This window comes from Ischnura elegans, chromosome 13 (assembly GCF_921293095.1).
Source record: "Ischnura elegans chromosome 13, ioIscEleg1.1, whole genome shotgun sequence".
NCBI classification, from domain to species: Eukaryota; Metazoa; Arthropoda; class Insecta; order Odonata; family Coenagrionidae; genus Ischnura; species Ischnura elegans.
In genome coordinates, this window is record NC_060258.1 from 18,092,760 (window position 1) to 18,118,369 (window position 25,610).

Below are 25,610 nucleotides of genomic sequence, written 5' to 3' on the forward strand. Positions count from 1 at the left end.
ACCACCATTTTTATTTCACAGTATATTGGAGCATATATTAACCTTCAATTAAAAAAAAAATTGGATGAGTTAACTGCTCTGCCTTTTGGTGATAATTCTGAAAATATGAAGTAATGTTTTTGAGCTAAAAAAATCGGTTAATTAATCACTGTTGACATCATTTTGGCTAACATAACAATGCAAGGGGAATAAAAGACATTACTATGGAAGCTATGCACTTGGATAGACAGGGGGTCAAAATTTCATTCAAATATATTATGTGGTTTCTGAGTTATGAATTTTTACCCTGTGCCCTGCACTCTGGAATTTGACTCCCACTAGCGCCACTTCTGAGCAAACATCTCAAACTTTGACTCCTCATATCTTGCAAACTATGAGAGTGAGAGTGGAAATATTTTACATGGGTTATTAGATAGGTGATAGTAGCCAGTGACAAAAAATTCATTAAAATCCGAGTCGGTGGGTGCCATGCCTGGGTGAACTGACATGGAATGACCCAGCAGTGAAGGTAATATCCAATTGATAAATTATAGTGTAAGTTTGCTTACTTTATCGCATTTCAGATAGTGACAGTTATGCCCGATGGGAGCTTGCCCTTTTTCTTTGAGGAGGGAGAAGCTTCATCATCAGGAGAAGCTTCCACCGTAGGAGATGGTTCTACCCCTTCCACCTCGGGAATGCCTCCTCCTGCAAAAAAGAGGAGGGTTTGTGGTGAGTGATGGTTCAAACATCAGTATAAAGACTTCTAAAAATTATGTCATGTACCATAATATTGATACCCATTGATTAGAGTCAATATTTGGGCAAATTACCTGACAGCAGCTTCAGTGATAAGGTTGCTCATGTGAGAATTTTATTTTCCTTCTCTTTAGACGCAGATCTCGATGAAAAGGAGGAGAGGGCCTTGGCTGCAAGCGAGGCTATGGCAGATGCTATTCCAAGAATAGCATCTGCTGTAGAGGTTGTAGCCAGGAATTTGGAGGAGACAAGGAAAACATTGGAGAGCCTCACAGCTTCTGTGAAGGAGATGAAGGAAATGTAAGTAGTGCAGTTAGACTGCTAAACAACCTTTCATAGAAACAAAACTTACCTAATATTGAAGGCGTCTGATAATGTCTCCCCTCACCGCTCTTGCTTCTAGAAGCAGGGCCCTAGCCCCTTGTTCCACTGGCGGTGGTCTATCAATTTCATCCTCCATATGGAATTCATCATCTCCATATGGAACTCCACCCAGCGTACACATGTTGTGCAGGACGCTGCAGGCATTGACAAATTGGCATACTTTGCTAGGGTCATACTCCATTTTCCTGGCTTGGAGAAGGCATCTAAACCTTCCCTTCAACAATCCAATGCATCGTTCCACTGCTGAACGTGCTTTCACATGAAGGCGAGTAAAACGTGCCTCGGGTGTGCCCTCTGCTGCATCCAAAATTGGGGTATGGAGCCATGGCTCATGTGGATAACCAGAATCACCCATGGAATTATTTTACACAGAAATTAGAGATTCATTTTTGAAGAAATTTTCATGACAAACTTAATTTAAGAAATACTAACCTAGCAACCAACATCTCTCACCCGTAGCCCAAAATTCTGCCAGCTTCTGGCGAATGGCGGAATTAGCCCACACAAAAGAGTCATGGCTGCTACCCGGGTATCTCGCCAAAATATTATAAATTTTGAGATCTGAGTTGCTAACCTGAAAGTGGAGGATGTACCACATATGACATAAGTCAGCCAACCATGCACGATAACATGTTCATTTGTCTATTGCAAAATGATGTAACTTACTATTTGCACATTAATTGAATGGAATAGCTTTCTGTTCACATATAAGTGCTCTTCCTCCCTTGGAGCTTTTATGGCTATATGGGTGCCATCAACATACCCCAAAACACCAGGCATCCCTGCATTTTGGTAGTTCCTGGAAATGTGGAAACCCTTTTTATTAATGAATGCTCTTTTATCTTTTCAGGATAAAACAACATCTTAGGAAGTACGTTTTTTTAAATGTATCATTTGCTGAAGTAAGCACATTTTTTTAAACGTATCATTTGCTGAGGTAAGCACACATTTTTTTAAACGTATCATTTGCTGAGGTAAGCACACATTTTTTTAAACGTATCATTTGCTGAAGTAAGCAAGCATTATTTATTTTAACTTATCACTTGCTAAAGTCAGCTACTCATTCTTTGTTTTAAAGTAATATTTGCCAAAGTCAGCTAGTCATTCTTTGTTTTAAAGTAATACTTGCTAAAATAAGCTAGTGAAATGAAATCAAGGAGAAGACTGTGGGTGTCAATATCCTGGAAAAAAAATCAGTGTGCTGCTATTTGCTGATGGCATAGCACTCATAGACGAGACTGAGAAGGATTTGAAGAAGACTTTGACAAATATGGAAAGGACAATGACCAGATATCAGCTGAAAAAAAAAAATAAGACTAAGGTATTAGTACGCAGTAAAAGAGAGGAGGTTAAGGCACACATTAACCTGGAGAAGCATAAGCTTGAAAAGGTGAGAGAGTTTTCTTAACTGGGAAGCCAAATTACCTTCGATGGATGAAGTAAGAAGGAAATACTCAGTGGAATAGCGCAGGAAAAGAGAGCTTCTATGAAAAGGAGAATCTTCTTACAGATAAAAATAAAAGCATAGAAGCAAGGGAACAATTCATCAGATGCTATACATGGAGCATGTTTCTCAATGGAAGCAAGGCTTGGACGATGACAGTAGCAGAGAAGTCAAGAGTGGAAGCATTTGAAATGTGGTGCTACCGAAGAATGATGAATATAAAATGTATAGACCTCAAGTAACAAGGAACTGCTTAGAAGAGTGGGATAAAATAGAAGTCTTCTAAAATCCTTAAGCAGAGGACGGAACAACTTAGTTGACCACATTCTGAGACATGATGGCCTGATGAAAACAATCCTAAAAGGGCAGGTGGAAACCAGAAAATTTGTGGATGAAATCATACAACAAATGTTTTCTACACCACTCCATGTGCTTCAAATTTTGTAGGCCAGTATTTGAAGATCTGAAATTACTGTCTCATCCGTGAGTGTACATTGTGTGTATACTTTTCCTCATTTGGGAAAAATGGATAAATTGTATGGAAATTTTCATTTCCATGAATAAAATTATAGAACTTTAAATGATATTCATCTTTGTTACATTTGCAAAGGGGACAGCAGAAGGGCCTAACCAAATTGGTGTGAGGCTTTTTAACCATCTCCCACAAAATTTAAAGTTATTTCTGTACTTCTTTTAAAAATATGGTTAAAGATTTTCTATGGGGTAAACTGTGATATTCAACTGAGGAATTTCTGAGAAAATCAGTTGATGATTGTTGTAAATCAAATAATCAGAGTTACTTTAATGGAGACGGCTACATATTTATTAATTACAATTGTGTATAAGTATTAATTATGACACACTAATCAACTTCCTTGGCATAACAATCAGATCGATAACTAACAAAACAGTTGCCAATAGCCAAGTCACCTGAGATACCTAGCTACATTAAAATTGTATTGTAATTTGACTTGCCCTATCCAACACTTATTTCCTGGCATAAGATGAAAGTAGGTTATTCATATTATTGCTGAAGTTAGTTCTTTACCTTAGGATTGCCTCTGCTCTCTCATTTGGTCTCAGTGGGAAAACAATCCATTTCCCCAGAATTTGTGGGGAATTGAGCCACTCTGTGACTTCTTTAATTGCTCTGCTCACGCTAGGCTGGCTCAGGGATACATTCCTATCACTTCCAGTGGAACGCTGGTAGCTGCCTTGCCCATGAAAATGTAGGGCACACAGGACCTATAAAGGTAATCTGGCATTTATATGGTATATTTCCAACTTCAATAATTATATTACCTCGTGTAAAATGATATTACCTTGGTTTCCAATGGGATATGGGTCACACGTTGACCAGCAGCAAGGACTTTTCGCAATTCTTCAATAAGGACTCTTGCCATGTCCTGAGTTAGGTGGTATAATTTGCGAAAAAGTTCCTCGCTTGTTTGGAAAGGGTCAGAGGTATCCCGCAGGTGCCTAAGGTTGGTGCGGACATCCCTCAGAAGCCTAAGGCGCCTTTCTCTCCTCCATCTGCGGAGATGCCGCAAAGCGCCCACAGGGTCCATCAGGCTAAAGTTTTGGTTGTCAACAACGTCCAATGTTGAAAAAATTTCACTTATAATTCTCAGAAAGTACCACATTCTCATAATTATGAAGATGCAAGATCCAAGTTGATATACATGGGATATTCAATGAGTGACATTATCTGGTCAACCAAATAGTTGAACCTTTCAGTGTAAGACATCGATTTTTCCAAAGTTATTGATGACTACATTCTTAAAACGAAATTTTCACTTTGAAAATGATTAATTTACTGATTTTCACTCACCAGAAGTCAATGAAGGTAGAGGTGGTCAAGATGTCAATTCCCGGAGAGAAATCAAGAAGGGCGAGAGGTCAATGCAGGGTTCGTGGTGGTTTTCCAGGGAGTGCGTAGGTCGATGATATATACTTGCGGGTAGTCCAGGAGGTGCAGATGTCAAAATGTCAAAATCAGGTATACATAGAATGGAAGACACACGTAGCTCGCCAACACTCAACTAGTGAATGAAGTGATGCGTTAAGTGTTGACAAGTGGTGTTGAGTGGAAAACAAAAAAACACGTACAATGCGCACGGTGGAATTCATGAAACCCACAAGTTGGTGGCCTTACCGACACCTTTTTGGTGTCGGTGCGGCTACCGACGATCTCCTGTCCTCACGTCGGTGCCGCACCGATCGGGTTCGTACAGAATCGCACGACTTCTTACCGGGAGTCGGTGTGACGTCGCACCCGACGAATCGGTGCCGCACGGATTGGTTTGGAGTTACAGAATACGGCCCCTGATCAATTTCGGTTCCCCACATCGAACTCTTTTCACCGCTCTAATCCACGAATTTTATGTAATTCGTCAACTTGCCTAAAATGGCGCTGCGTGTACTAAACGACTACAGTTCTCTGCATTTTTCCAAGTCAACTACCAACTATGTGCATGGGACAGTGTATGACGCGAAATTCAAAGTATTCCAGGTATTCGAGACGGTGCCTTTAGCATAACTATTCGAGACCTCGAATATTGAATACTTTCTAGTATTCAAGGTATTCGAGTATTCACGGATACTATTCGCACATCTCTAATTTATTGATATGTAAGTTTTTTTATTTCAATGTCCTCAAATTTAACAACAGTAACGTAAAAGCCGATATATCAGCGTGCCGCCCTAAAGGAGTTAAAGCATAAAACAAAAAAAAGTGATGGATCCGAGAACAACTGGTTCCTTAGCGACGCTCGGGGTGCAATTGATGACAACTGGCCGAAAGGAGAACCCTACCCAGTGGTGATGGGGTGGGGGAATCGAAAGAACCGTCGTTAACACTTTGCGTGCCATGGACGTAATGTCACGTCTTTCCATTTAATTGGCTTTGTATGCGTGAAGCCGTAATATTTCACCCGTGATACTTTTCCAGTTTACTGCTTAGGGGTTCTGTTTTTTCAAAAATCAACTGCTCGATGGAAAAAGAGTTCACTTTATGTCTTGAGGACGAAAAGTCCTCTGTAGCTACCGCCATCCTCATCTTAGGCCACTTAGTGTGAAAATTCTTTGGGCCAATTTGGGACCGTTCGTTGAGGGTGCATTGACCCTTTTTGTCATCCAGGATTTTTAATGCTTTGCTTGGAGCAATGCTTTTTATGATTTCCATGCTTAAAATAGTTCAAATTGAGCGCATTAAAAAATTATTATGCATGTTATGGCGGTACATCGTACGTCGCAACTATTTTATTTTTCAAAAACAGTAGGTTTTCATTGTTAAATTATATATATAAAAATTAGTAATAAATGTTATTCGACTCATTCATAAAGAAGACCAAAGTCCATTTTTATTGAAATGCAAATCGATATAAATATATTTTTAATGCTTATGTTTTAAAAAATGTACGAATATAGTAAAAATGGCTGGATTTTACAGTAGGGCTTTAAATTTAGCAGCCGGCACTCAAAGTGTTAATGAATGCTTAGCACATATGGATGCGTAGGAAATGCGTACGGATGGCGAGAATTCTCGTCATTTTTTACCCAAATGTTGCGGACGGATGACGAAGATTCTCGTCATTTAAGCACGTCAACCTAAACAATTTTGAAGCGTATCGCAAGCGAATACGTAGTGTATGCGTTAAAATTGTACAGGTTGACACGCCTAAATGACGAGAATCATCGTTATCCGTCCGGAACATTCGGGAAAAAAATGACGAGAATTCTCGCCATCCGTAAGCAACGTGTTAAGAAATCTTCCGCACAGAATGTGTTAAAATTATTGTGATTGTTTGATGTACTTATGTGATGCTAAGAATTATAGATTATATTGAATGTACTTGCGTTGTATACATTTTTTGGATGTATTTATTTTATTATTTGTTTTGTATTATCTTCTGCATTGTTTAATGAGGCACCTATTTACGGGTTACTTCAAGCTTCCGACGCCGTGTGAAGGCAAATGTAATGTGCTGATAAATGATTGATTGATTTTTTGATTGACAGGCGAAGGGGGTGGAGGCCATGAGATGCATTGGGGTGGGGAGGGTGGACTGGGGGCGTATCAGCAGGACGACGGTGGCATGGCGATGCCAGGCCACACGGACGACGGCGTGCTGGACGCGTCACTGCAAGGAGGCGAAGGCGACGACTCAAAACCCTTTGGGTGCGGGATTTGTGGCAGGCACTTTGCGCGAAGCAACAAGCTGGTGCAGCACATTCGGACCCACACTGGGGAACGGCCGTTTGTCTGCGAGGTGAGTGTTGCGTTGTGTTGCGTAAGGTTTTCAACTTTCAAGGGGACTTTGCGTAAGTGATGTCAAGGAAGAAGATGAAACCTTTTTTATTTGAAGTAGACGCTTAGGTAGGAATACTGTTGAAGGGTTTTGTCCATATATGCCCGGGTTTGAGAGAAAAAAGCTTTTAAAAATTTAAAAATATGGTTACATTCCATTCAATACAACCTAAAAATTTTAAAGCGTATTGTAATGAAATAGGTATTGTACGTTTTAAAATTGTATAGGTTGACGCGCCTAAATGACGAGAATCTTCGTCATCCGTCCGGAGCGTTTGGGAAAAAAATGATAGCAGGCTTAGATAGGAATACTAGGCCAAACTGGCCGTGAAACAACAGGTTTCCCACTCTACCGTGAAAACCTTAAAACCGTGAATAAGCTGTGAATTTCGTCTACCGTGAAAAAACCTGGAAATAGCCGTGAATATCTCCATAAAACCTTAGAAATCTCTCAAACTTGATTGTAGAAATACGATAGACAAATTAAAAGAAATATCGATATTTCGATAATGTTTCAAGGCCGAGTCACGTGCAGATACTGTACACGCATTTATCTGCATATGTGTATTCGAGAGTGCAACTATTAATTGGTCCGTGTATACCATGACAGCACATTGACCTTAAGCCTGCGATTGGAAGACGTTAACCCTGGCAAAAGATCAGGCACTTCTTCACTTCCCTGCCACCCTGCTCTCTCCATTTTCCCGCTCACACCCTTTAGCCGGACATGAATTTTGCTAACTATAGGTGACACCATAAGAGATAGCACTTTCATTGCTGTGTTTGCATTCAAGGCATTTGTTGCGTTTGTTACATTTTTAGTTAATGCCGATGATTGTTATGTGATCAATATTTCTGCCTTAAATGCTTTATCAACAGACCGTGAATTTGACACAATTCAGGCCGTGAAAACCTGGAAAAACCATGATTTTTATAATGTAGTTAGAGTTGGAACCATGAACAAAGACCGAATTTTATTAACCCTTTGCCTGATGAGTTTTAATGGAGATATTTTTTGGAAAAAAGCTGGTTTTTTTATTCGAGATAGTAAAAGTATTCATCATTACATTATGCAAAATAACAATAGGGTGGTTTCCTATTATTTTTTTATTGCCTAAATCGAAAGATTATTACTCCTGGAGTACGTATTTCACGTTTTTAGATTTTTAAATGACGATATCTATTTTTCACTATTAAACGAAACGTGAAAATTTTCAAGTGCGCGAAAACGGGATGGCTAAGTGTGAATGCCGGTAAAACTCTGTGTGACATATTTCTGGTTCCAGCTGATGGCGTGTGAGGTGACCTTGGGGCGAGGCTATGAGCAGTAGGGCAAATTCCTTTAAATGCAAGATACTAGATTTTTTTCTCAATTTTTTTGGCTATCTTTAAATTTCCATAAGTCGAACGAATTACGAGTAATTAACGACAATCGATTTTCCATTGAAATCGCGACTCCTACAACGTTTGGTAACTTACAACACATCCGCCGTGAAGTTTGCATTCCCTCAACACACCATTTTAGATTTTTCGGAATTTTTTTTTGCCACTTCCCTACGAGGTACGGACACCAAATTAACGTGAGTGACGTCTTTCTCGTGCCCCTACGTGCCGCTTCCCGGAGAACGCAGAATATTTAATTTTAACGGGTGACACCGTGGAAAAACCATGCTTGCACTACAGCTAAAGAGCCGAAATTTTTATCGAAGGTAAACGATGCCGCGTTATATGGGACAAGCACTTTAAGTCCCCCGATAACCCCCTGGGCCCCCCCCCCCCCAAAAAAATAAAAATAACCGAAGAAGTTGTATATTGTTGTACAATTCATCCGAGTTGTATCGTTTTTATTGATTCAGAATGGGAATTGTGTCAGCTACATTTACCCGTCATGTTCAATTATCCAGGCCCATTTACACACCCATAATAAAACTTCAAATTTTTAAATGTAGTTTTCTTAACAAAATTGCAGAAAAGAAATGGTACTTCTACCCCATGAACACCTAAATGCGATTTTTTAAAACCACTTCCCCATTAGGTACGGCCACGAAATTCGCGTGAGTAATGCCTTATTACAGCGCCTATGCACCGCTATGTGGAGAACACAGAATTGGTAATCTAAATGTGAGTAATAGGGGAAAATTCATTGTTCCCGTAAAGCTAGAGAGCTGGAATTTTTATTGTAGGTAGGCAAACAAATTTTATGTATGTAATTAATTTAAAATGCATGACTTGGCCGTCCAAAATTGACACGGGGAAAGAGTTTCGAGCGGGATGGCGAAGCCGTCCGGTGCCGGTGAAGCCGGATGCGGGGGGGTTTTAGGGGGCGTAGCCCCCTAACGAGTGCGTGCAGCGCAGCGAGACTCAGACGATGTATAACTCCTATCTACTCGTAAAGAAACTAGGTCCCTGTGACATCACGAGAAGTGGCATCGCATGGGTGCCAATCTGGCCTTTTTCAAATGAGGATAAAATTGACCATTGCCATTCGTCTAAACTGGGATTTCTAAAAACAAATAATTTGTATATTATAAATACACTAATGGTGGGTAAGGAATCGCAATCAATGCATTTCGTTTTCTTTGATGAAGGTAACTAATTTATATTTGTTTTCTCTTTTTTTATGCTTTTGTTGAATGTTTAAACAAATACCGTATTTTCCGGCGTATAAGACGACTTTCTAGCACCTAAAATCTTTTTTAAAAAGTCGGGGTCGTCTTATACGCCGGGAATGTGGCAGCAAGGAGGAGGGGTGGCCGCACTGAACAAACACTTCACACATTTGCAGAACCCTAACCCTAACCCAGTGCTGAGATCTAATATACCAGGCTTTGTGAACTTCCATGTTAAAAGGAGGCCAAGGGAGAACCAAGCAAGACAATTAAACCAACGGTCGAAGGCACTTCAACACAATCAGCAGAGGACAGTTGTGAATGCAATGCATTAACAGGCGCGTGAGCACGGAATATAAATCAGACAACTGGCTTTAACACTGACATACGAAGCAAAAGGCAGTACACTACCTCCCATTCGAAATATGGGCACCACACCCCGAAACACTACGATGGTGCTTCATTTTCACTTTATAAAATTAAAGACATCACACGGATCACGAGAGCTCCTGACTTGCCAAGACAACGAATTCAAAACGTGGTCACGTGGTAATAACTGCCGTGGGGCCACGTGAGCTCTACGGAAACCCTCCCCTACTTCCCCCTTCCACTCTCACCTCCCCTACACCTTTCAATATTTCTCTCAGATGGCGTTGGTGCAAGCTACCCGGAAGCCCCATAAGAGATCGCACTGGTTGTAATATACCGTATAAATGCCAAACAGTCAAGGCCCCAACATGGCTCCACTAACAAGAAGAAAGAAATATGAAGCCAGTTTCAAACTAAAAGTTGTAAACTTTGCCATGGAACATAATAACTGCGCTGCTGCAAGACATTATGGAGTAACAGAAAAGATGGTTCGTGACTGGAAAGCAAACGAAAAAGCACTGAAGAATATGCCAAGGGGTAAGTGTGCATTAAGAAGAGGCACCCCACATTGGCCAGAACTCGAAAAACATGTAGCAGACATGGTGAATGAGCATCGCCAAAATGGTTATGTTGTAACACGCAATAAAATACGCTTGTTTGCACTTCAGTGGGCAAAATCTAATCCAGATCACAGCAACAGATTTAAGGCCACTGTATCCTGGTGTACTAGATTCTTAGAAAGGCACAATTTGGTACTGAGGCAAAAGACAAAAATTGCACAGAAATTACCTGCAGATCTTGATGCCAAATTAAATAACTTCCATCGATACGTAATAAAACAGCGCAATAAACATGGCTATGCGTTAAATAGTATCGGAAATATGGATGAAACCTCAATGAATTTTGATATGGTTGGAAATAAGACTGTCCATCTAAAAGGTGAAAAAACTATTTTAATTAAAACAACAGGACATGAGAAGTCCAGTTTTACAGTGGTACTAGCTTGCACAGCTGATGGCGCCAAACTGAGACCAATGGTTATTTTTAAAAGAAAAACAATGCCGAAACTCAAGTTCCCTGTTGGTTGTTTTGTACATGTGAATGAAAAAGGCTGGATGGATGAAGAAGGGGTATAAAGCTATGGCTTGATAACGTATGGAGCAGGCGACCAGGTGGACTTATTAAAAAACGTAGCCTACTGGTGTGGGATATGTTCAGGGCTCATTTAACTCCCAGCACCAAGGAAAGGCTTGCGAGACTAAATACAGATTCAGCAGTTATTCCTGCAGGATTGACATCATTGGTACAGCCACTGGATGTGTGCCTAAACAAGCCGTTTAAAGATCGCATTCAAGAACAGTGGAATGAGTGGATGGTTAGCGGTGAGAAGTCATTCACAAAAGGAGGAAACATGCGTGCTCCACAGTTGGATGTTTTGTGCAAATTTGTTATAAAAGCCTGGAATGACATTGATGCAAAAACAGTAATCAAGTCTTTCAAAAAGTGTGGCATATCAAATTCGTTAGATGGTATGGAGGACGACTACTTGTGGCAAAATGAAGAGGAAGTCGAAGCTGAGACCACACCATCTGATACGGAATTTGATCCATATGATGATTGCCTTACAAATGTAGAACAAGACGTTATTGATGTACTGATGATATCAAATGACGAACAGGAGGATTTTAAAGGTTTTTAAATGGAAACTGCGTTGCTGACTCGCAGTGACTTGCGAGCTCTCTCTATCGTTTGTTAACTTCCTTGTATCAGACTGCTTTAGGAAAAGTTTAATCCACTTGCACTGTTTTAGTTTTATATGTTTTATGAGGAACTGACTTATGTTTATTAGTGACCGTTTTCATGCTATCATGTCATGCCATGATGTCGTAAGCATATTAATTAAAAATTTCTATATTGAAATCAAATCTGATGTTTTAATTTACCGGTAGTGTGCGTTGGAAAAGGGGTAGTCTTATACGGAGAGTATAGCACGAATTATATATTTTAACAAAAAAGTTGGGGGTCGTCTTATACGCCCAGTCGTCTTATACGCCGGAAAATACGGTAATTATTCAAGCCCCTTGTAAAGCTCCACACAGAGTTTTAAATGTTTTTTGAAATAAAATTTAGTTTTTAATTTCAAATTTTTCAATTTGCTTATGTATTATTAGCCACAGTGAACTGTTTTCTCACTCATTTCATTGGCAAAGATATCTTATAGTCCTTCTTAGTGCGTTAATCCCTAAAACATGGGGCTGCACAGACACCAACGTCAGAATCTCGGCAGTAAAATCTCGTTTACTTTCGGATTTTTTCATTATTTCTGTCTCGTCTTGAGCAACACATGGCACATTGTCTTGCTGGATTTTGCTTCTTTTCTGTAGGCGGGATATATATCTGAATATAGTCCCCCCTTTTTTTCCAAAGATGCCTGCGGTAAAAGTACAGGGGGGGACTATATTCAAACGCATTTTTTAAACTTTTCCTGAAACTGAAGCCTCAAAATTAGGGGGGGACTATATTCGGAGAAATACAGTGTTCAGGGAAGTGCCATGCCGTTAGCCTTAGAGGGCTGTGTTCCGTCGATGGACAACCCCCTTTTGCGCAGAAGGTCTCACTGTGATATTTCTCTATCAGTTCCTGCACCATGTCAATTTTATCTCTTTTAGAAAATTTTATTTGATTTCCTGTCATTCTGTATTCTAGATGTGTTTTGCTACCATTCTTCTTTTTATGTAGCTCGTAGGAATTCCAAATTGCCTGATCAAGCAGATGGTAAAGAAATTTTTTGCAGTACTTGGGTTCTGTAGTACAGTTCTGCTTACCAAAAGTGGCCCACTAGGCACTCCGATCCAGCCTCCGGCTTCGTTAATCGAGCAAGCCGGACTTCTCACCCATTTAAAGTTTGAGAATAGGTTGAAGCCGTTTCGGCCCCATGGCCTATAATCATTTGCTTTACCGGATGAGACTACGAGCGCAAGCTATCCTAAGGGAAACGTTGGAGGGTACCAGCTTCTAGATGGTTCGATTAGTCTTTCGCCCCTATACCCAGGCCCCTCTTCTTGATTACTGGGTAATACGCAGTGCTGTGTGAGAGTGTCATCTCGACGGTCGAGATGAGAATTTCTTTTCTCGGCATTGTCTGGACGAGACTCTCAGCATGGCGAGAGTCTCGCCTGGGTCGAGAGTCTTGACGAGAGTCAAGGTCTCGCCCCTTTGAGATTTCTCGACACCGATCAAGACTCCCGGGCAAGGCAAGAATTTCCGATGAATACCACAATCAGAATTTCCGATGAATACCACAATCAGTCGATGATAGAGTTTACTAAGGTACTCCTTATGACTTTTATGGATTTCTTCACATTATAAAAATATTTTATTAAATGAATTACCCACTGCATACAATTTTTAAAAATAGTATGCACGATGCTAATAGATTTCCCAACGACGGATTTGGAATATTATTTCCTTTTCCTAACCTCAATATTTAATATAAAATTTGAATCTTGGAGTGTAGGCCTTTAAATTGAAATTAAATTTTTCCTACATTTCTGTTTATTTACAAACCATTATCAGGGCTTAAAATTGAAATTGAGCTGATAATTTTGATACATAGGCATGTTAAAGGCTTACATAAATGTTTCTTATTATATTTATATAATAAAAAAGAAACATTCACTTGTAAATTAACAAAAAACAAGAGATCATAGTCTAATTTTATGTAATTTTATGCATCTTTTTGCAATGTGTATTTATGGTAACTAAGGTTCATGGTTACCTGTCAATTTTGGTTAATTAAATAATAAAATATGCTTAAATTGTCGATGTCGATCTTATATTACAGCTAATTTTAGTATTGGAAACATATAAGATATCTTAAAATAATCCTTTTGCTAAATTAGAAATAGTTTTATTTTTTTTCGAGGAGCTGGGAGTCTCGACGGGTTTCGAGAAATCTCGAAGGGGCGAGACTTCTCGACTTTCGTCAAGACTCTCGACCCAGGCAAGACTCTCGCCGCGCCGAGAGTCTCGTCCCGGCAATGCCGAGAAACGAAATTCTCCACTCGACCGTCGAGACTCTGGGGTGGTCAAGAGTCTCGCACAGCCCTAGTAATACATCAGGTTTTGGTCCATCCTATCAACACCACCCATCACTCCATTATAGTCAACAACTACTGCTGGTTTCATGTGCTCACCTTTCCTCCCGCTAACAGTAATTTTGGTCGTTGTATGGGTTGAAGAGATCTACAGGCTACATCTTTTTTATCCCTCCATTTCGTGGCACAAATTTTTCTGCATTGATACCCCACGAAATCACCTTTTTTCAGCTTCTTAATTTTTAGCTCTGGTGGAATGTGTTTCCTAGAAGTCCACAGGGTTCCAAATACATCCGTCTGGTTTCTAATGAGAATATCAGCAAGTGCTGGAGAATTATAATAGTTATCCATGGCAACACGGTAACCCTTTCCTAGTAATGGCTTCATGAGTGAAAAGACAATCTGTGTTGATCCATGTAAATGGCTGTACCCCTCTGCGAATTTTGTTCCTTTTCCTGTGTAGATTATACTGGACCAAATATCTCCAGTCTCTGCCTCGCAAAGCATGAAGCTCTTTATGCCAAAACGAGATCTTTTCAGGGGCAGATATTGCTTCCACCCTAGTCTACCTTTGTATAGCACTACGCTCTCATCAATAGATAAATCCCTTTGCGGCGTCAAAAGTGATGAGTACAATAGGGTAGTTTCCTTCATCAAAGAAAACGAAAGGCATTGATTGTGATTCGTTACCCACCATTAGTGTATTCATAATATTAAAATTGCCTAAGGTCGGAAAGTTTCCTTCGTTTGGTAGGGTAGTAATAATCCTTATTTAAGCCAAGCGCTACCTGCCAGCAGGGTATTCTGCTACCTGCTAACATCTTGCATCATATCAGCACTCAAAGCCACGCCCCTATGTCACCTCACTAAAGGCAGCGGGAACCAGAACGACGTCTCACGGAATTTTCCCAGCATTCATACTTAGCCGTCGCGTTTTCACGCGCTTGAAAATTTTCACTTTCCATTTAATCGCATAAAATAGATATCGTCATTTAAAAATCTAAAAGCGTGAAATGCGTATTCCAGGAGTATTAATCTTTCGATTTAGGCACCACCCAATTAAATGGAATGTAACCATATTTAAAAAATTTTAAATCCTTTTTCCTCAAACCTGGGCGTACATATACGGACAAGACCCTTCAAAAGTATTCCTAACTATGTGTATACTTTCAAATAAAAAAGGTTTCATCTTCTTTCTTGACATCACTTACGCAAAGTCTCCTTGTTAGTAACAAATTCAGCATCGGAACAAGGTCTTAGAACGCATCTTGTTCATATGTCGAGGACTTACAGTACATCAGGATTGTACAGTGGCCTATGTTCCCGATTCTTCCTCATTCTCCACACTCCATTTTCTTTAACAGGTCCTAACTCCCTACGTAATATCTTATTTTCAAAGACAATAAGTGATCACTCTCGAAAGTGATTATAATAATTGTGGACTGTATGTTACGACTTATTATTATTAGATCAAAGTCGAGCCGTGCTGGAACATACCACTCACCGACGATGTTCGCGTCGCGGGCAGGACATGGCTCCCTCACCCAGGGTTGCTCTCCAACCATGCACTTAAAAAGTTCACAGGACGACTGGACAATACAAATTCACTCCCGTTCTTGGAGTGACAAAAAACAAAAGCAACAGGAAAACTCGAATACTCAGGGTATCGCCAACAGGTGGCAAGGCTTGACTTTGTATGGGCCAAATACACAACCGAACAATAAGTCTTACCTCATTATTTTTTTCTAATTGTCCAGACTTCCTCCCCACGTAAGAGTACTAATTGCATGAAAACTTTAAAAGTATGTTTCTTCATGGACTCAATTTAAAGCTAAATCAAAACATACTCAGATTTAAAATTGCTATTTTAATCTAAATGAGTTTATAACTGATGTTTTACATTTAATTATGAATCTTAACTTCAATCCTAATAGATAGCTGTATGTTTGTAGTGCAGCATGTGCATATTTTATTACCTATTTGTATTGTGTTTGTGCTTTATTCTATTTTAATGATGAGTCTGTTCTGAAATATTATCGGTTCTTGGTACAGGTCTGGTTCTCCCCCATCGGTTCTCGGTTCTCGATACTCAGTTCCGAGGATGAACTCTTACCACCTGAATTAATGGCAAATTTAAATGAGGAACCACAAGAAGTGAATGAAAATAATTTCACTGAAGATGCAAATTTTCTTTTTTTGGCCTCGAATACCCCACGGACCATTTTGGCTTGGCACCAAATTCCAATCCTCTCCACCGTTCCGAGCCGGATCCAAAGAACCGACTTTACACAATCGGTTCTCAATACTGGTTCCAAAGGCCAAGAACCGGCAGAACGTAGAGCCGTCTACCGAAACCAACCCATCTCTTTTCTATTTCTATCTTATCTCTCTTTCTATCATGAAAGTTTTATCCATGAGTTTAGTCAAGATACAAACATATAATGAATTATTATTATTATTATTATTGCATCTGATTCTTCATTTTACTGGTCAGTAGTATTACTTCGTAAGAGTTTCGTTAGACTCCAAAAGCATCGTTGAGCTGATACCGCTCTGCATAATATTTCATCATCTTGTTTATTTTCATTTGTTATTTTATTTTAGCACCCGAATCTTCATAAGTATTTGTTTATGTAAATTTATCATGTAGGGCTTTAAAATCTGGTTGGTTATCAAAGGCAATGTTTTGCGGTGAATAAATTCTTGGAGTGTCGTCAAATAAATTGTAAATTTTAGTTTACTGTGAAAAAAAAACAAAATTTCCTCATGCACATAATGCCTTTAAATATGTCAGTTCAATATCAGTTCCATTTTTACGTGGCAAAAAATAGATTGATCTAGGATTTTCAGAGGATGTGTGCTTGGGAAAAGCAATGAAATGAATAAATTAGCTCTTATCAATAAATCAATACTTATTTTTTAGTGTAAATGAACAAATACAGTCGGATCCGGATTTAACGTCTTCGCATTTAACGTTTTTCCGCATTTAGCGTTTATTTTTTGGGGTCTCGATTCATTCCCTATTAGGACAATGTGAAAATTATCTGTATGTAGTGTTTCCGCATTTTGCATTTTCCGGATTTATGTTCGTAAAAATTTTTCCCGAACAAGATTTTTTTGCCCGATTTAATGTTTTTTCATGACGGCTCATGCAAATGATTATCCAAATCTTCCAATTTCTGCTCATCAGCAGGAAAAGTCTCGTGAAAGTTTACTAATAGTCAATAGAATCTACCGGGGAACGCTTCTTCAACTGCTTTCTTCCGGGCTTCACTGGGACCTTCAACTCGCTAGCTGGGTGATTTGTCTTCTCGAAATATTTCGCTCCCCTTCTGATCCAAACACCGGGCACTTTTTGTATCAGATCCAATCTAATGGAGCTAAATCATCCCTTGATAACCTCTAACTACCTTATCATTCACTTCTTGAACTGGACTTCTATGATACGTGACGACTGATGACAAGAGTTATCCTCCGAGGGCTGCTGCAATGATGGTTTCCTCATAATGTTTTCAATTGACGGCTTATGCCCCTTTCAACTCTACTCTCTATGGGCAGTCCATTGTTAGCCCAATATTTTTCCAGTCGGCTACTTTCTCTTTTCAAAAGAGAAGGCCCAATATCATTTGTGCAGTTCACTAGAAGATTCTTTTTATAATCCATTCCAAGGTCAGTTTCCTCAGAGGAACAGCGAAAGAACCGAGGAAGTGTTTCCCCTGTCATGATCGTGAGTGAGAGCATTCATCCCTAACGGAACAACATTATTTTACATCGTAATTTAGATATCCCGGAGCCCATGCGGCTGGTTGATATCGCTGTCGATTCAAAGATATTTATCTGGTGCTATTATATGTCAAAAGAGAATGACAATCAGAGTTTTGATGAACTATCACGGTCCATGACTCTAAATAAATCGCTCATGCTGGAAAAAAATCACCTCATACTCACGGTAAAATAGATGAGTGTGGAAAAATACGAAAATCCGGCAGGTATCCCTTGGTGGTTGACTTCGACATCATAACCCTGATGAAATTGCCAAACTCCAGAGGCACTGACAATATTTCAGATGAAATCCAGTTCTGTTGAAGATTAAACCTTTTCCCTAAACTTAAAGTTTAGCTAATCGTCATTCAAGGTCCAACCATATTTCATTAAAAGCTGCCGATAAACAAGGTGAGTCGGAGTCGAGATGATCAGTGCACCGCATAAGCAACTTCTCCCGGCTTCATTCGACCTGCATGAGGCCGCGGATACATGACAAACGAATCTGGTGTTATCATCGAGTTGAATCACCATCGACTTGTACGCATACTGGAAAAAAGATTCTCCTTTTTTGGATGGCCTCGAAATCCAAAATGTGCGCACAGGAGGCTCATAAATCGCTCGTTTCGCCGAGGCAACAGAAAACGTTTAATTGGCAAAATTCCAGAAAACCTCCCTTTTCCTAGATATTCGGTAATTTAGAATTCGGGATTAGCGATCTTCTGCTGTCCCTTTATTTCACTCATCTTTATTGATGCAATGACGATTTTTCGAGTACCTCCTAACACCTATTTTATTATTTAGAAATACTATAGTCACCTACATGTCACTTTTACAGAAAAAAATTTTAAAATTTCTTCGAGGCTACTGAAATATGCGTAAAATGGAATCACTAATTTCCATAATAATATTCTGTGTCGGAATGCTTTTAAGTTGATGAATATTATAAATTTCTTAAATTAATTCATTAAAACAATTTTCATCCTCTCATTACTAATTTTTACTACCCATTTTTTTAGCCGATTCCTGAAAAGTATTATCTAACCTTAATTGGGCAAAGAACATTTAATCAATGAATTTTTTGCTGCGTGTAGCACCTTTAAGTTACTTAAAATAATATTTTTTATTCACAAAAAGCCATTCCAATCATCACAGACCCTAAAACCTGAAAAAAATGGCAGGTCCTCATTTGGTGTTTTTCTGCATTTAGTGTTTTAAATTTTGTCCGCGCTGAAAAACCTTAAATCAGGATTCCACTGTATTAATTTCGCACCTACTGCTTATCCTGGTGGGTATTCTATAACCCCCACACACCCCGGTATTAGTTGCACCTAAACCCCCCCCCCCCAGCCTTAATTCCTAGCTGCGCCCCTGCGATGTATGTTCAGAAAGTAAGTTCCGTATAGACATGATAAAAGAGAAAGTGCAAATACTTCAAAGAAATTTATTGCGCACATCTCTACCACTCTTACACTAAATTTGGACGTAGATGCCGTCCAAATAAATAAATTGACAGCCTTCCTGACCCCCCCTGAGCACCACAAAATGAACAAAATTCCGCAATTTATTAATCTCGCACCTACCACCTATCCTGGTGGGTATTCTATAGCCCCCACACACCCCAGTATTAGTTGCACATAACCCTCCCCTGGCCTTCATTCCTAGCTGCGCCCCTGTACTCAAGGTCATATGTCATTCGTCTGGAGAACTCCTGCCCACACCCTGTTGAAATTGAGTCGCGTTGTTTCTCCACTGTCTCCGATTTCTTTTTCTAATTGATCTCCTCTCCATTTTTACAAAAGTAATAATTACAGTCTTTTACAGATTATAAGACTCCTTTCAGTATGGCACGCACCAGAACATAAGTCCATTTGAAGGGGCAGCACGACAGGACACGAGGACTTGAGTTAGTTCCTTTTAGATCTTATGTGGACGTATAAGTCCAAGCGAGACGATGTTGTATATAATGTATGAATAGTCGTTCGACGTCTTGCTGCCAACACCTTCGGTATTGAGGTTGAACCTTCTCATATAAGATTCAGGTTATTTTGTTTTAGCTCTATACTTACTGCAACTTATTTGTTGCCAGGTTTAAGTCCACGTAATTGTTAGTATGGATTTTGGGGATTTAAATTATTGTCAATGAATGGGATATTAATTTTTATGCGGCTAATTACTATCACCAGGTTCTCTCTCTCTCCTCTAGCTCTCCTTTCCATTTTTATAAAAGTAGTAAATACAGTCTTGATTTAGTTCCTTCTAGATCTTATGTGGACGTACAGAGAGTCCTCGTTCTACCTCGCCCCGTTTAACGTCATTTCGCGATAACGTCACGAAAATTTTGAGATTGCAATTCGTTTATCGCACCTTCGCTTCGCGATAACGTCAAGTCTTTTAAATTTCGCACGAGAAAAACGGTGAAGTGGCAGGCATTGCAGGTTGTTCGTTTCGTGGGCGGTAATACAGTGAGTCCTCGTTTAACGTTGTTGATTTGTTCCTGAAAAACTCGATGTTAAGCGAAACAGCGTTAAACGATGCAGTGTTTCCCTTAAGAAACAATGTAAAAAATTTGAATTGGTTCCTAGCAATCCATTTATTCGTAAAGAATCCAGAATTTCCTGGGCGAGAATCCAAGGAGGCCAATTATTGGAGCCGTAACTTTAAGCAGACTTCGTGACCAATCGGGAGACACCTGAACCATGCCAAAGATAAAGATTAAAAGGCCAAAATGAAAAAAAAATCTGACACTCGGAAGCACGAGGATGAAGGGCGGGTCACTTTTTGTGATGTTATGAATTCTTTAACCCGGTGGAAATCGCGAGAAACATTATTCACTTCAGCATGATAACGATTCACAGCGCAACGTTAAACGGTTGGGAATAAGGCATTATTAAATGAAATGTACAAAATAAATTGAGAAAGTATTTTAATGGTGTAACATCGATATTTTCAGTAACAGAAGAAATTTTAATTGTAAAAACTCGACCTGAAAACCTAAAACTCAACCGATCTCTCCAGCAGTTGCACCTTCTTCAATTCTTTTAATAATATCAAGTTTTTGTTCTAATGTCGCCATTTTTTCTTCAGGTCTAAAGAACCTCCAGGATAGCCACTCATATTCGCGGACATTTTTTTCGGTTGGAATCAGAAAAATGTTCGGATAATGGGTAAATGAGGCGATTAATTATTCGCTCAGATGCATATTTAACATTTGCTACCCACGCCAACTGTTTCTGTCTAACGAAAATTATCAATTTCATTAATATAGTAATACAGTAAAACCTCTATGTAGTGAACCTCTTTACATCGTAAACCTCCATACTTCGTACCAACCCTCTGGTCCCGTCAGATTTACATGTAAATTTATAGGCAAACCTCTATATAGTGAACCTCTTTATCTCGTAAAACCTCCATACATCGTACCAACAAGACAGCCCCGAGGCGGCCTAACTACCTCCGCAAATCGTACCGAGACAACTAGAGACCATTAATGCAGCCGCGATTACCTACATGGAATGACATTTTCAGCGATAAATGTTTCACGCTTATTTTTTTCTTATACACCTTAAATAATTTTCACGTTAACCATTAGTTAGGGCATCCAACCATCCTAATAATATTAAGTGACGGTAAATGAAGACAGAACACATCGTTTTCTCTCGAATCACGGTCAAAATCGCGCGATAACACTCGCTTTCTTTTACTGATGGCTTTATTTTCTTGTAAGTGCCTACATACTATGTTCAGTTAATAAAAGAGGCAACCAGCGCAGCCTATAATCACTAGCTGACGGAAATATTTCAACTAACTTCACTCCCATCCATGGAGACTGAATTACTCGACCGCATTGCTACTTCCGCTTCTAAAATTAAAGTATTTCGAGAATTTTCCGCGACTTGAAATAAATCAAATACAGTTTCGCAATTATTTTATTCCCATATTTCCCGGTGTACCACTTTCTTACTACCGCCTAGGTAATTTTCTCGATGCTTTCGTGAACGATCGTAGTTTAAAATTGATTGCGCTTAGCGACAGTCATATGTCTTGCCTGCGTATTTATGCCGCGAAATCTGACTATTCCATCGGGAGTCCGGGACGTCAATTTCTACCAATACTGAATGAACATCAATCCATGCGCGGCAGTTTTAGGTGAAGGAGACAGCTAATTAGCTGATACGCGGTAGGGCAATGAAATTTTTTACCGTCGCCGCCGCATTCTGAAGTAGTTCGCCCAGCATTCTCACCGGGAAATCATGTCCTTTCGCAGACCTAGCGTTTCTGTGTGCCCTCGACAGTTTTTCTTCGGAACGCTACGTGCATTGTATTTTGGAGAGAGGGAATTCAACAAAATTTTCAAAATTTTTCTCAATTTTCTCAATCAACGCTCAATTTTTTGTCTATTTTTTTGCGGCAGTCACGTGTTTATTTTTTTATAATCTTCAACAATTCACATGTTATAAGAATGATAAATCAATTCTAAAAGATATAATAAGGAGTATTTTCAATTATTTGCCATAAATATGAAAATTACTTAATTAAGCATAGGCTGATGATGGATTCGAGAAATAAAAGAAGGCAACTACTTGACATTACCACATAATTAGCAATTTTCCTAGCCATCAACAAGGACAGGCAGAAGGCAGTGACCTTTGGAATACCATCATTCACCCTCACATCTATTTTAAACAACTGAGGAAAAACAGAAGAAACTGGCTAGGCTGCACAAATAAAAGAACTCAGGCAGTTAAATACAAGGATGAAGAAATTATGTTTAGAAATATAAAACTATTGTTCTTTCCTCCAAACACTATTAGTAAATTACAACCCTTAGACCAGGGAATTATTTCTTAGGTCAAAAGGCATTAACGAAAACAGCTAGTGATTTATTTATAGTAAAAATGACATTAAAAAGTGCTCGTGGAATGGAAAACATTATTTCGAAAGAGTTTGAAAATTTTTTTAAGCAAACCCATTAACTAAATTATTTTCTAAAAAGGCCTCTTGAACAATTTACTTTTACGTTTGTGTAATCATTAAATTGTAAATATATGTTCACTTTAGCATACCTATATATTTAAATATATTAATATAATGGGTTAAAAGACAGTAGCACCTTTCATTCCCCAAGGATATGAAAAAATGGTGCCTACCACTAAAACCTCTCTATAGTGAACCTCCATACATCAAATTGCCCAAATTTTGGTCCCCTGCATTACGATGTAAAGAGGTTTTACTGTATTTACTATACATCAGATGCACTTGCGTCCTATTTGCCATTCAATTTTTTTTCGTCGCTCATAATTTGAACAATGTTATCGCGAAGCAACAACGATGTTAAATGATGAAGGGTTTCAATTTTTGGACAACGTTATCGTGAAACAACGTTAAACTGGATGGCGTTAAACGAGGACTCACTGTACTATATTTACGATATCTCTTAAAGACGTACATTGAGAAAATAAGCATTTTTGGCTGGTGGGAAGGTTTTTGGCCCAGTTTCTCTAAAATGAGAATTTCCTTATTGTTTTCTAGGTTGTCATGGCTGCAGGTTGAGAAGTCGTTGCTTCAACCAAACAGCGGCAGTTGAGTGAAGACAGGAGTTCCTTGGCAATGACCTTGACAGGTGACACACAATGGAGTGTGGTCTTGCAGACGACGGGAGCGTAGGAGTTAACGGTTAGTGAATTCTTCATGGAACAGTGGTTCCAATGACCGGGAGAATGTTCCAATGGGGAACATGCATGATTTTGTTCAAGTACTAGAGAAAGAACTCTATGTATTCAATGGAAATTTTGTGGATGAATGACGTTTTTTAACTGAGGTATGAGTCTTTCGAAATAACTCTTCATCAGCTGCCTGAAAACACAATGTCATCATGAGTGCTTGTGCATGACGTCACGGCAAGGTATCCACTGATGACACACTGAGGAAGTGTATAGATAATAATTGGTCTATGCTGGGGCTTAAAAGCAAATTTGGTGAAAATATTGCCGTTTTAACGTCAGACTGGAGATTGTGAATATGTTGGGTTGCCTAAGCGTTGTTGGAACTAATAAGCGTGACGTCAGAGTCCAATAAACAAAACGTTTACGTGGTGCCTGTAGACTATTCGTCCCAATTTTAGAAGAACCGATGTATCACTTAGTATCTTTTTCTCAGTACAATTTATTATCCAAGCTCTAGATTACTAGCGAACGAGATAGTCGATTTAATTTATGTTCCATTTCAATTTTGTGGATTCTCAACTCCGTGCCGAGAAATCTTAAAATTAAAGTCACAGAGCATTCTTATAGTGCTAAAGAATTAAGTAATTTTCGCAAACTTTGAAGCCCTGTAGCAACAAGAATATTGAGAATTATGAAGTCAGATTTTGCATAGGTTAATAACTTTAACTTGATTATCTATTCACGTTAAAAATATACTATTTTAATTTTATCAGATACCACATTAGTTTGTAGTAAATGTGTGAATATACTATGGCACTATATGTACAACAATGGAAAATGAATCATTTGTTTTCATTATCACCATATTCTGATGTAATTATTTTGATTTATGGTTTATGCCCATATAATTAACTTAATACAGTAAAACCTCTATGTAGTGAACCTCTTTATATCATAAAACCTCCACTTATCGTACCAAGGAGACACCCCAAAGACGGCCTTACTACCTCCGCAAATCGTACCAAGACAATTAGAGACCATTAATTCAGGTGCAATTTCGTACATTAAATGACATTTTAAGCAATAAATGTTTCACCTTTTTTTATACGTACACCCTTAATATGTTGTAATTTTCACATTAACCATTAGTTATGGCCAATTTGTTCTATGAGAGCATACCTAACAGTAAATAAGGAAAAAGGTATCCAACTATCCTAATCATTTTAAGTGACTGTTGAATTAAAGGGATCACATCATTTTCTCTCTGATCATGGTAAAAATCATGCGATAGCACTCGCTTTCTGTAATTATTATATAATGAGTACATGTTCACTAATGCATGCATGTTTGTTTAAACACAAATTTAATGGTTTAAAAGACAGTAATGCCTTTCCTTTCCTAAGGAAATGAAAAAATGGTGCCTATCACTAAAATCTCTATATAGTGAACCTCCATACATCAAATTGCCCAAATTATGGTCCCCTCCATTACGATATAAAGAGGTTTCACTGCACCATTCTTCAAAAGCGTGAAAGTCCTGCTTTCACAAAAACAACGAAAAAAATACAATGTCTCTGCGCTTCGATTTTAATGCGTGTTAAATATTGCACACATCCTGCAGTGTAGGCAGAATACTCGCATACTTGTGTTGCGTGAAGTATACGTCAAAGGATAAACACAAAACACGCTCAATTCGTCGCTTACGTCAGCTGTGAGTGAAGACGAACTCCAGTCCACTTTGGAGGCACAACCAAGTGCATTATTAGACGAAATCACATTTCAGCAGCGGCTTCTAACTAAACGATGCATCGTGATATTGCCAGCAAGCAGCCTAGTCAGATCCAGGACCAGGGGCCAGTGATTTTGAGTGGGCCAGCATTTACTAGCCGCAATCAGAACTGATAATGTTGTGAAATTTCTTCGACTTACAGGCGCTTTGGTTGTTTGTGTAGTTATGCCCTGATTTGGTTGTACACTTTTGAGATGAAAATGCTTCAATTGTTTCTATAAATAACATGTTCATTGTTGTTGTTTTGCTTCTGAGTAAATTGACTAAATAAAATTGAAAAGCTCAATACTTGAATCAGTAGGAAGCTCTTTTAGATCCTGAAGTCCATAAAAATCACACAGATTGATAGAATAGAATTTGTTCTTAAAATTCTATTCTATCAATGTACGCTACATTCTTAGATTAGAAATGGTTTTTAAACATGTTGCAATCATGATGGGACT

The 25,610-nt window shown here is 38.9% G+C and overlaps 2 protein-coding genes across 2 annotated transcripts; one reads left to right on the plus strand and one right to left on the minus strand.

Annotated features, from left to right (window-relative positions):
- The first annotated feature begins 575 nt into the window (after positions 1–575).
- Positions 576–1,042, plus strand: LOC124170173. The gene is made up of 2 exons (XM_046548872.1): positions 576–711; positions 873–1,042. The coding sequence occupies exons 1-2, from the start codon at positions 576–578 to the stop codon at positions 1,040–1,042; spliced, it is 306 nt and encodes a 101-aa protein (XP_046404828.1).
- A 48-nt stretch (positions 1,043–1,090) lies between these two features.
- On the minus strand, positions 1,091–3,758 carry LOC124170054 (putative nuclease HARBI1). The gene is made up of 4 exons (XM_046548738.1): positions 3,615–3,758; positions 1,789–1,921; positions 1,555–1,696; positions 1,091–1,473 (listed from the first exon to the last, which is right to left on the minus strand). The coding sequence occupies exons 2-4, from the start codon at positions 1,900–1,902 to the stop codon at positions 1,091–1,093; spliced, it is 639 nt and encodes a 212-aa protein (XP_046404694.1). The 5' UTR covers positions 1,903–1,921; positions 3,615–3,758.
- Positions 3,759–25,610: the final 21,852 nt, after the last annotated feature.